Raw genomic sequence first — 13,319 nt, 5'->3', positions numbered from 1 at the left:
TGTCGAGCACATAACGCATGCTCTCCCCACCGGACTGCTTCAGCCTCAGTGTAAGCCGCCTCTCATCTTATGCTTTGGCCGATGTGCCGGCGATAATAAAAGCCATCATTTTGGATCTTTCAGAACGCGCTGAATGTTTGGCCAAAGGTGTCGCTGCTTCCAGCTTTCTGGAGAAACCATGAAATAGCATCACACACAAGTCACATACACATCCTGTACACTGCAGGGACAGACTGTACCGTTAGTTAACCTGAACCTGGACCCTGAACTGACAGGCCTCCAAATAGTTATCGACTTCTTCTGATGTTTAGATATGATATATGTTACTAGCCTAACTCTTTATACCATGAAATAACTTAACAAAATAACAAAAAGGCCCTCAAAACACCTACATATGCAACTCAACTGTATACTACTCACTGTGTACTTCTACTTCAGAGGAAAACCTTGTAATACTACATTTACCTGACAGAGAAATGTTACTGGTTACGTTGTAGTAAAATATGATGCATTATTATTCATTAAACTGTCCAAAGATCCACTTTGAACAGACGTCAAGTACATTTAAGTACATTCTGCTTAGAATCTGTCTCTGTCACTCTTCTCTTGAAGTTCTTTGAATGCAGACTTATACTGAATGGTATTAATAACTGTATTAATAGCATTACAAAAGTGTATCTATGATATAGAAATACACTCGTATTAGTCGCTTGCTTCGACATAACCATCACGGGTTTAGAGTAGAGCATGGATTCAGTGAGTAGAGGTATTTTGCCAGCAGTAAAAGTATTGTGTCACGTTATTATGAATCCCACTGAGCGTATGGAGCTCAGCTACAACTAAATGAAGCTTCCCCCTCAGAAACGTAGAAAGCTAAGCTACAGCAACATGGCAAAGCAGTTTCACTACATCAAAGCTATTTATATTTAAACTGAACCAACTTTGTTTCAAATCAACGCTATTATATATATATATATATATATATATATATATATATATATACATACATACATACATACATACATACAGGTACATACATACAGGCCTAATATGCAGTATATCATATTTTAGTAATATAATTGTAATGTATATTGTAAATTCAATGCACACTAAATACTAACATCCATGGACAACCATGCACCTTACTACCATAGAAATGTATATATCCACAAAGAAGTGCTTCTGATGCTTAGCAGTTTTACTTCATTTAGTACCTCAAACTGGTAAAAATGCCAATAGAAATGTAACTAACACTAATAATGAATCTATTCTTTAAAAACGATATTCTCTTTTTGGAAAGAAGATTGTTACTTAGGTGTCTTAAACCTTTTGTGAGTATGATCGCCACCATTTGTTCCCCTCCTGTTTCAAACAGCAGAAGGCATTCAAAGGAACAACGTAAGGCTGTATCAGGTTGTGACTCTTAATAGCTGCCGGCTATGAAAGACAGTCTGAAGGCCAGACAGAGAAGTGTTCAGCAACTTCAAACAGCTGATTATGACTTTGCAGCTTCCACAGCTGTCAGGTGCTCACTCCGTACAGCCCACTTTGTTCTCTCGTCTTGGATGTGAACAGGAAAATAACTCTTTTTTTTTTTCCCGTAACATGAATGAGACATGCCCCTGTAGTTCCCTATGAATGAGTACAGTGGCTCTTTTGTCATGTCCCTGGCACCGGAATAGGTCAAAACCCAGGACGGCGTCAGTGCTTTTTACATTCTTTTGTTCTGGAACAAAGTTAGAACAAAAATCTATGGACTTCCATAATCATAACTATTAATGCACTCTAGAAAATGTAGCAACCCGTGGACCATATTTATGAGGGACAGTTTGAAGTTAGAGACAATGATAGAGGACATCGAATATCTTTGTTGCTCACCCAAAAGGGAGGAACCTTAATTGTCCTTATTCAACAGTTTGAAAGCACAGCTCACACTCACACAGGAAATGTCTTGTCCAACATGAATGCAACAGGTTAGTAAGTCATAAATGTGTTAACGTTAACGTTAACGTGTAATGTTAAAACAATTACTCTGGAGAAAATTAACATATGCAGTGACTTAGTTGTTGAGAAACAGGTAGAGGCATAAATGATTAGTTCTTTTAGTAGAATTCCTCTAACAAAGTTATTCTGTCGGAGCCTCTGACAGGAGTAATGTCTTCAGTCCTTTTTTTGTTTTTACACTGTGAAGTTTCCTTGATTTATTTCAATGTATTAGGATTATTATAACAATATTATGAATAGTTCCCTTGTCATTTTTTGTATTTTCTTTATCTTATATTCTATATTTTATAACTGGTGCTCTTATTGCTGAGCTAGCCTGTTTTCTTGTCCAACAAATTATATTGTACTTTTGACTCTGTGTTAACACACATATGACTGATATGATGATTGTTAAAAATAAGAATGACTAATAAAACTCAGTGTCTCCACACACACACACACACACACACACACACACACACAGGCAGAAGCAAGTTTGAGGTGGTCAGGAATTAAATTATTTACATTTCATGATGATTATAGATTATCTTTCTTCCATCAGAAAGATTCAGGGCTAGACAAAAAAACCTTAGTGGCTAAAGCCGTATGCTGACGATGTCACTGTCTATCGCTGTGGCTGCATGTTGCAACCAACTAAATATCACTTCGTTCTCTCCTCTCTTTCCAAGATTGCTGTAACGTGAGCCATCAAGTGCAAAACCGTATTAAACACTGTTGGCCTTGCTTAGAGGCCATCATTACCATAGTAACACTAGTGAAGGAACAACGGGGGTCAGACGGCGGTTGGTTGGTATCACAGTTTTACACTCTGCGGCTCACAGTGTGTAGAGAACTACGGTGGCCTTCAGATACACGACAACGTCAAAGGCTCCCTCTAGAGCCAGTGTATGGTTTGTCCATTCTGGGCTTCTGTAGAAACATGATGGACTCTGTGGAAGAGGACCCGCTCCCTATGTAGATATGAAGGGTTCCTTCTAAGCTAACAAAGCACAACCACACAGGTTTCAGGTCATTATACAGTAATGAAAACATACTCATGAATATAATATTCCATTTATGCCAATAGAGCCCCTGAAATGCTACATTCTGGCCCTTTAAAATGTTTTCATCTGCTACTTATACATTTAAAGCATCTTGTGTGACATTAGATTTGCAAATGTTTGAGGATAACATTTATGGAGAAAACGTTTTCAAGACCAGAAGGAGACAAAGAACTTCCCGGACGGGTTATAAAGCTAGTCCCATCTGGCCTGGGAACAAGGAAGGAAGGTCCCCAAGGAAGACCTGGAGGATGTGTACTAAGAAGAAGGACATCTAGGCTACCTCGCTTTGCCTGCTCCCATATAAAGTGCAGAACATGGATGGATAGATTGGTGGATGTTTGGACATGATCTTCTTACCTCACTCAGCCTGCAGCATTCGTCCATGTACTCCTCCAGGCTGTCACTGGTGGCACTCCTCCTTAGAGGCTCTGTCTCAAAGTCATTGGCCGTCATGTCATCGCAGCCTCCTTCTAAGCAGGTCCTTTCAGTTGCAGCACAGTTTTCCTCGAGCTGTCCAGACATTTCCTCATCTCCTTCAGGGCTGATTCCTGAAGCCTGGCACTGGTTCCCGTCCACGTCCTCACCTATGTGCAGGTCCACACTCACAGCTGAACTGAGTTCCTCTGAGTGTATGAAGACATTATCCAGAGTATCCACTGCTGTACTCAGACTGATATCCACCGAGTCCTGTGTCTGTTTAATCTCAGAGTTCTGTGCATATGTGACTTGTTCATCAGGGAGAGGGGTAGGGTCAGAGTTCAGGTTGCAGGAGTTGCAGGAGGACTCCCGACTGTGGACCATGAAGCTCTGCTCAGAGCCTGTCTGGGTGGACGGAGAGTTAGCACCACTGGGCAGCTCTACTCCAGAGTCCTCAGACTCAAACTTGTACAGCCTCGTCAGCTGAGAGTCTGAGAAAATGGCAGACAGGTAGTCTGAGCCAGACACCGTCTGAAGCTGCCCGGACTTGTCACCGAGATGGGAATTCACTTCAGAAGCTTCGGTGGGGTCCGAGATCTCCTGCTCTATAACCGACACTGTTGAGATTGTGGATGCTGAGTCGTCCGCCATCAGGAGCTTCTCGTGGAAGTTGCTGAAGAGCTTCATTTTGGTCAGAACAACCTCACTGTCCAGTACCGCATCTCTGTCTCCTTTCCCTGTTTAACAGATAAGGAAATATAGATTTATTCTAGAAGCCCCATCTCAACAGGTCCCTCAATAATATGTTCGTAATTGATTCGGTGTTTTCTGATCTGATACCTTTATTGGCAGGATGACATTGCCTACAAAACTGTTCATAACACCGTAACAAAATAAAAAGTTTGGGATAAGACACAGCGATAGTTAAGGCTTGGTTAGGTTTAGGCACAGAGGAAGACTTGGTTAGGGAAAGAGCATGGTTTGGGTTGAAATAACTACTTGATTAAGGTTAGTGAACATTCATCGTATTGGTTTACATTTGCAAACAATTGTGGTCAGAGTTGAAAGAAACCATCATTGACTGTCAGTGTAAAAGATGAAACAAACGGCCTTCTTGTCCCACGTGTTGTTGACCGCTGTAGGTCTTACCTGACTCATTGGGCCTTTGCTGAAAGGACTGACGCAGCTGTTTTTCTTGGGAGAACAGTGTCCCCTATCTGCATACCTGGGCCGCCAGTTTGTTTTCACACAGTGTGAAATGTTTCTGATACGCCTCAAAGGAAACGAAAGACCTTGAAATACTTGAGGTTAAGCCAAAGTGTAGCTTAGGGCTGCCAGAGAGTGCCAAAGAGCCAAATTATATAATACCTGGCTGACGATCAACTATAATGAATTTTAAGTGCATTTTCAGAACAAAATGAAAGACTGTAGAAGCACAGGTATTTCAACCATTCTGCCAGCATCAGTTGGCCAATATCCTTATTGGATTCAGTCTTTTGACTGTGAATGGATCATCTGCACCATCCAAAAAGTACATCTGTATTGACTCAACTGGATGATTGACGGTGATTCTGTAATCCTACATTCTATAACTCAAATACCACAGAACCCATACAATGTGTCAGTGTCCCCTTCCTGGTCAGCTTTGATCTGAAGCTCCAGTTAAGACCATTACATGAAGCAGTCATATGTGTCCTCTCCTCTTTCTCACTGTGGGAAATGTGATATGTCTCTGTCAATCAAATGGACATTTGTTCCTACCTTCTAACTTTTTAATTTTAAGAGAAAGGATAAAAGGCATTACCTCGTTCCCCAGGAAAATACAGGCACCCTGATTAAGCTCAGGGGTTGTTATGGTTGTTAAGTCAAAGGCCTGAAATAAAACTGCAGCTCAGCACCATTTTAGAAGAATATAACTCCAGAGTTCTATATCACACCTCGACAATAATGGAGGTTGGGTGACTTCCTGCAGCATGAATTGGAGATCTGGCTGAGGCAAATATGAGATTAAAAGTTCTTTGAAGTGGTAAATCCGACGCTTTTATCCTCTCTGAGGGGAACTCTGGGGGAGAGAGTCCTCGGAGGGGATTCTTTTCCAAAGCATGTTGTGAGAATTTGAATGGAAGTGGAAGTCTTTGGTGTTTTGAAAAAAAGGCTCAGCAAAAGCAAAAGTAGAAGTGCAGCATGTGTGTGTTGTGCGGTGTAGATGGTCCAGAGGGGATGTTGTGATTCTGAAGGGTGGAGGCCTCAGATGAATGATGAATGATTCACACATGAGTAGATAGAAACAGGATGTCAGCTGATTGGAACTGATTGGGTTTTCAACTTTGACTGTAACGTAGTCTGAAAATGAAAAATATCTTTAAACTAGGTTTATACAAAACAATGCAATATTTGCTTTTGATGAAGTATTAAATTGGTGAAAACAATGGAAGCTCAGGTTTATATACAGAAGATTTCACTCTGAAAACAGCAACACACCCACATTTCTGTTGCTGTGTTGATGTAGCATTTTCCTGGAATATGAAATGTTTTTGTAACCCTGATGTTGAAAAGGAGCAGCTCTGCCAAAACACTGATAAAATGGTGTTTGGTTGTGCCATATCAGCGTCGAGAGGCTCTGAACCGGGTCTCTTCCGTTAAAACAGAGTCTGTGTTTTCCTCTGTGATTGAACACAAAAACAAAAAGCTTGGCCATTTATTAAAGTGCACTTTTCCTGCTTTTGCACAGTGCTCATATGGTCAATAATGAATGTGCTTACCATCAAACCTCCTCCGAAACAATAACATCACTTCTTCATTCAAATCACACATTTGCCTTATGAACTATGAATGTCAGGACACAATGTCAATGAGTATTTTTCAAAACCCGAACTAAAAACGTTGTTGTTTACATGATCCATAATCAGATAAAGACTTAAAGAACAGTTTTGGAAAAGACTGACACAATGGCAACCCCCCAACGGGTCGCCTGAGCAGAAAGGTAATATGGTGATTGTGTTCAGAGGCAAAGACAGATGTTGAAGTTGGAGGACTTGTTGGGGATATTGACTGTAGTTGATTACCGCATTATGGCACACATTATATTCCCTATATGCTTTGCAGGATTTACAAACATAATTTAATGTTAAGCAGCACACCGGACAACACAAATTCATGTCCAACAGAAGTTATTATTAGAAAATGAAATTCCCACTCTCTTGACGCTCCAACTGGATCACATTGTGACCTCATCAAGGCAGTCAAAGCCCTGAGTATGTTTGCTTTGCTCATGAGGATTCTGTGTGACTTCAGTGTGTTTTAAATAGTCCACCAATGACTCTTCTTCATGTACTCTGTGATGATGTGGTGAGCTCTTTTTGTTTGACTCTGCCACAAACCGATTATGCAACAAGCTACGTTTTCTTTCTAGATTGCTTAACTCAAGCTTTTGACTCCCAAAACAACTTCTCTTCTTTGCAGACTAGAACTATTTCTTTTCTTTTTGTTTTGCCAAACGGTGGTAAAAATAGAAGAACGTGTACAACAATTTCTGTCGTTGCCTCATTCTGAAGCGTACTGTTTTCCTCACTGACCTCACTGTATTGAGTGAAGCCCATTGTGTGTTTATGGCTGTGGTTGCCTAAATCAACGTCTCTTGAGCAATACCTCTGACCACAGCATGATCTAAAATGACAAGAGTGACCAGCAATGCAAACAATAGTCATGAAATGCAAAATGCTTCCAGCTGACACAGGCGTAAATAATCCATGGCATTATCCATTCATAAAAAACATGTATCTCATATAGAATTCATCCACTTGACATTTATTCCTGATGTTTCTCAGTTTTTCCAGATGAGTGTCAGATCATCAAATTCATAAAAGCCTTTATATCAGCAACATTTTAGGGCAAAATTCATGTCAAATGCTGCAGTCAGAGATTAGCCCACAGAGGCAAAGTAAATGTTAATTATTATAATTCTATTGCATCTAGTTTGATATACAAGTCCTCTTCTGGAGTATACACTGCTTGTTTTATATCTGCCGTTGGGCCGAGCAAGCAAGATATTACAATGAGCAACGCGAAGAGGATGTACATCGAGCAGCCATTATTGAAGGGAGGGAGGTGGGTCTAAACAAACACAGAGGACTTTCACCCAGGAGACCATCGTGCATCATGTGAAACCAAAAGTAAACGTTGGTCTTGTGCTTTCTATGTAACATTACCTAGGGCAGGTTAAAGTATTGATGCTAGTTATGTTGATACGTTATTATTTTAACACAAACCTTTTTTCTAACCTTAACCAAACCGTAGCCTAATATTGCCTAAACCTAACCAATAGTTTCACAACATCACCCGCGTGGCATTGTGTGTTTCTGCCGGCGTGGTTCAATGTCGGTTTGAAACGTATTTATGACACGTTCACTTGATTCTGAAACGTTGACGTTCAACGTATCCTGTGGTTTGCAGAAACAACATTGTCTACAGTCAGTGAAATGTGTAACTGGTACAAATATGTTTCTTGAAGATCCATTTTTTAAGTCCAGTTATTCATGAAGCTAAGAGGCTTGCTAACAGACAACTGGTGAGTCATCTAGGAGAAACGTGTCTGTTATTACAACATTAAACCACATTCCTGAAATATAAATTGGGAAAATAGGTTCTAGTAATATACCATATAGCTAAGATATAACTTTGTAAGATCAGATGAACGCACGTTTATATGTTACCAATTCTTTAATAATAATATGTGCTTTTGGATTTGCAGGATATGTATGGCTTTAAATCACTTGCTTTAAGAAAACTAAAAGACTCAAATTTAGAAACTAATTTAGCGAAAGAGCAACACATTTGAGTAGAACTCCATCACCAATCCGCCATGACTGAAATGAACTAAAGACGGCGTCTCTTAAGATTTCACTGTATATCAAAGTGAAGAGTCCAGCTAAACCTCTCGACAGGACTGTAATCTGAGGGGCGATGGAAAGACGTACCGGCCGTGTCCAGACTCCAGCAGCAGCTCCTGACGCTCTCATAACTGGTTGCATGTATACGTGACGTGACTGTATACAGACAGTTGTGTAATCAGTGTGTAAGGAGATCTGCTGAGCTTCACACAAGAGGGTCACAGGGCAGCAGAGATGACATGTAATACATTAACAGCCATATACTGTAGGAAGGCATGGAGAGTAATAAACAGCTTCACTCAGATACATTTCAACCTGAATAGAAAGAAGTAATACAGCTGTCATTATCTATCTATCTATCTATCTATCTATCTATCTATCTATCTATCTAATATCATGACAATCCATCCAACCGCTGTGGAGACATTTTACCCAATACCCAAAATGTCAATCTCATGGTGGCACTAGATGACATTTCACCGAAGTCAGAGCCAGATTTCATGGAAATCCACCGAACAGTTGTTGAGATATATTAGTCTGAACCAGTGGCGACGAACCGACCATTCAACAGACATTATGATGCCGGGAGACGAGGTTAATTAACGGGATGAAAGCATATCTGTCAAAACACGTTCTGTGGCAAGGCAAGTTTATTTGGATTTCAACAGCAAGGTGCTTCACACAAAACCATTAAAAGCATCAAAAAAGTAAAAACTGTGGTCTCCTGCATGAGCGTTGGACACATTACAGGCCCGTTCCCCCCCTGACCCCCTGACCCCCCCACACTCACTCTGGGCTGTAAGCTGCAACTGAAGAAGTCCAATGTGGCGTCTCTGTGTCATCTTTTATCAATTAACAGAAGGAGACGATCTATGTTCAGCCGCTGAACAGTCCAGTCATTTCTTTCTAATTGCTTTCTTTCCAAGGAATGTGGAAATTGAAAAAAACATAAATTCTGGCACAAGTTGAATTAGAGCAGATTGTTTCTCTTGGAATCAAACACCAGGCGTTGGTTTTTACTCTACTTGCCACCTCCTTCTTTTCTTGTGTAGTTTTCTCAGTGCCTGTGTTACCAGCAGAAAATAAGAAAGAGAGGTTCTTTAATTATACGCTGAAGTCATCTAGCCAGCTCAGCTGTGTAATCCGACTTCTTGCTATTGTGAAACAATCCCTGTCTTTTCCTGCAATCCTCTCTAAGCAACCACCGTCAGCCGGACAGGTGTCGCCCCCCGGAACCAGCTGTCCTCATCGCTCCCAAACAACACAAACAGATAGTCTAGCCTATAATTGTGTACATGGGCTGACTCAGCCTCTTTCCAGTCTCAGAACCACAACATGTGATTACAGACGGCCCCCTTTCCCCACCCATCGCTAAGCCTCTTTTCTGTCCTTCAGACCAGTGACGGCTGGTCAATAGAGCCCCCCCCCCCCCCCCCCCCCACCCGAGCCACAAAAAATAAAAAATAATTTGAAATTATACAAATTGTCAATATTTGTGTTTTTGAAATGCACCCAGTATTATGTGTAAAATTTGATATATGCGCAAAATATATGCTTTTCCCCCCCACAGGAGGCGGGTCTATGAAGCAGTTTAGCCAATTGCTGATTAAAGATATAAATGTGTGACATACAATTTAGCCAATCAGCGTCCTCAAATACATTCAGCTTGGGGCAGAATCTGTATCGCCCCAAACTGCGCGTCAGGACTAGTCTCTGCAGGCGAGCGTAAGCACTTCTCCTCCAAGACCCGTTTGAGAGGAGAAGTGCAGTGACAGAGCTGATCCCAGATCAACCTGACCTCACAACCAGACAGCAGACTGAAAGGGAAGCAGCACATGAGAAGCTTCTGTAGAGGCTGGTACACCAGGAAGGGTTGGCTAGCTGGATGCAGTCATGCTAATCACTTATTTAGCTTTTATCACACTGGGATGTTTGCTGAAATTGATTGGGTGTGGCACAGCCCGACCTAGAACACGTTCCACCAGCCGCCACCGCTTCACACATTTCCCATCATGTTTATTCCACCTTCCAGGTGGCGCTAGCATTGTCATGCAAGTGAATTCCTTACAAAGTCAGAGTGTTCAGGACTAAAAGGGGTTAAGTGGTTTGCCCTGTTGCCCTGTCTAATGGACACCATGAGAACAAAGCTCTAAGCTGCCTGGAGGGAAAACTCAGCCTACATCCAGGTGCGAACAGAAAACAGAGAGCTCTATAGCAAAGCCCTCACCTCTGCTTGAGGCTGGACACTCGATGCTATTTCATCTGTGGACAATGTCTTTCTGTGCATTTGTGTCTACTTGCATCTTTCCACTGACTTTGTATACAACTGACTTTGCATTCTGTCTGAACAGAGTAAGTTAAATATAGTTAAACATGCACAGAGTGAACACCTGTCAAATGAACCCTGTTAGGAAGGGAAAGGATTCAGGCAGCGTGTGTTTGTTTTTTCACTTTTAGTATTATCTTAACAGTAAGACACATCTTCAGACAACACTGGTGATTCTACTAAACGGTTTTGAAGCAGCATCATGTTCTGGTGCCCGTCAGGAGCTGGACCATACACAGACCATCGCCATCCTCTAACCCCAGGAGACGGGGTTCCTCTGGACTCGTCTCTCAACACGTGGCCCAGCTGCTCTGTTTTCCACCTCTCTCTCGACCATAGCGTCATCGACCTTAACGATGATACACAGACTCCCTCTTTATCAAAGCTAACCCCCCCCCCCCCAACTCAGAGACCATTAAGATAAGGCAAGAATGTGCAGGAGCACTGTAACTCAAGGAAAACCTCCTTCGACTAATTTCCTCAGGCAGTTTCGTGTTTGACTTCCCATCCCTCCAAAACACAGGAGATGGTGTTTAAGCAGCTTTCTCAGTGAGACGTTCAGAGAGGCCCGTACACCACAACACTCTCAAAGTGCTTTCACATGAAGCAAATACTTTAACTGAAACTCTAGAGCTAGAGTTACTATGGAAAACATATTCAAAAATGAAAGGATTTATGGGTCCAAACTACGACGTTCTACCGCCGTAGTTAGGGCAGAAGTAAAGGAGGTCCGGTGACGTAGTATCGAGAGCGATAAAGTCCTCAGGAGGAGGAGGTTGGGGTCTACGGATGGATGAAACGTCCTTAAGAAGCGACTTACTTTAACCCAAACCACAATCTTTTCCTAAAACTGACCGAGTGGTTTCCTGTGAACACAGAAGTTTATTTTGAAAAGACAGTGTTTGAAATAAAACTCTCGAGTCCAGAGGGGAACGTAGAGCCACTGAGCGAGCTGCTGTTGGCCAAGCATAACAAACGATCCGTGGTGTGATACTCTAATTAAAGAACTGAATATGAATTAAGAAATGTATTCAAGTGAATGAATGAAAGTAGTACTGACTCATATTTCCAGTTTTGGGTATTTTCATATGTTGATATCAGCTGAAGAAAGAAGGGAATAATTGGAAAAGGGAAGAAATAAAACAGAAAGGAAGAAATATGGTAATTAATATGCTGTGATAAAGTATGAGCTCATCTTGTGCTGAATGTTGAGTCGTAATAGTTTTAGTCAAACTTCTGTTCCAGGTCAAAAGACACTTTCATTCAACGCTGCAGGATGTGATGTGATTGGATCCGCTCTCTCTGTCCATGATGTCCACTCATACTCTCTACCAATGTTATGTTCTAGTGTCTGCTGTCTAAAGAAGGGGCGTCTGTCCGTCTGTCACCAAAACATCTCTGTTCAGATCAACTTGGCAGCATATGTTTTGGTGGCAGATAAACGCATATGTACACATTTAGCTGCCGACAAACTTCTCACTTCTCATGAAACACAGGACACCAGATTCCAGCCATTACTGTTACAGTTTGGAGAACGTACAGCTGCAGCTCCCCGGACAATCTCCTGCTCCTAAACAGCAACACTGTTCACCGTTATCTCATCAATGGCCCTCTTCTTCCCACTCCGAGGAACACGGCAAACAATGTGACCGCTGTCGAGCAGAGCGGCCGCGACAATGAACAGATTTACCTCCTCCCACCCGCCGCCCTAACACCAAGCCGGCCAGAGGATTTGCCGCTCTGCAGGTGTGGCTGTGCGGCAAGCTGACGGCGATGTCTGAATGAGGCTCGTGGAATGTGAGGCAACCCGACGCCGAGATTAGAGAGAAAGAGGGACGACAACTCCCGCTGTGGAGATTTCACTAATTCAACACAGGCGAACGCTGTTCAACTGTATACTGCTGAACATGTCATGGCGTCATCACCTTCATCATCATCTTCATCATCTTCAGACACATGCTGGAGTGTACTGTAGAATGCAAACCCCTTAGAGCTCCACTAAGGCGTCTACGACGGGCCCCAGAGCACAGGCACTCAAGACAAGCATGGATCAGAGACACCGTGTGCTCAGCTCTTCGGTCTCTAGACTATATACAAGAAGTCCCAGAGAAAAGAAGACATTATTTATTTAATCAAATGTATAGTTTCTATAACAAGTGGACGGAGGGCATATCCTTTTATCCCGCTCGCCATGGGCCCCTCCACTCCATGGACCTCCAGTGTAACCGCAATGCCTGTACTGTCTATATTTACAACTAGTCAGCTAATGTTCACTTCAGACCCAGTGCGCTCACCAACCTTAGCTTCCAGCCGCAGCAGAAAAGGCTGAGATAACACCTCCACTTATACCTGCTGGGCAGGTGGCACCTTGCATGGTAGCTCCTAATATCAGTGTGTGAACGGGTGAATGACGACACGTAGTGTTAACGCGCTTTGAGTGGTCAGAAGACTAGAAAGGCGGAGCGTGTAAATAGCTAATTATTTGCATTAACCAATAACTTCATATGGGTGATTATGTATTTTGTTTTCGGCTTGTTCTGCTGCCTCCAAGTGCCCAAAACAATTAATGCAACTTTAAATGATGATTATTTTTTCATTCTATTAAAGCAACATATTGTAATATTTTACCGTTATGATGTT

At 42.0% G+C, this 13,319-nt stretch overlaps 1 protein-coding gene across 1 annotated transcript in view; it reads right to left on the bottom strand.

Annotated features, from left to right (window-relative positions):
• Nucleotides 1-13,319, bottom strand: part of si:ch211-250c4.3 (uncharacterized protein LOC100535981 homolog) — a 31,009-nt gene that overhangs the window by 16,049 nt on the left and 1,641 nt on the right. Inside the window, exon 2 of the mRNA XM_068727963.1 lies at nt 3,405-4,201. Within this exon, the coding sequence (XP_068584064.1) occupies nt 3,405-4,201 (797 nt within the window). The remainder of the gene's footprint in view (nt 1-3,404; nt 4,202-13,319) is intronic.

The sequence above is a fragment of the Cebidichthys violaceus genome, unplaced genomic scaffold, assembly GCF_023349555.1.
Source record: "Cebidichthys violaceus isolate CVI_PGR_0920_01 unplaced genomic scaffold, fCebVio1.0.p SCAF_10, whole genome shotgun sequence".
In the NCBI taxonomy this organism is placed as follows: domain Eukaryota; kingdom Metazoa; phylum Chordata; class Actinopteri; order Perciformes; family Stichaeidae; genus Cebidichthys; species Cebidichthys violaceus.
Note: the sequence above shows the minus strand (reverse complement) of the source record. Positions and strands in the feature narration are given on the sequence as shown.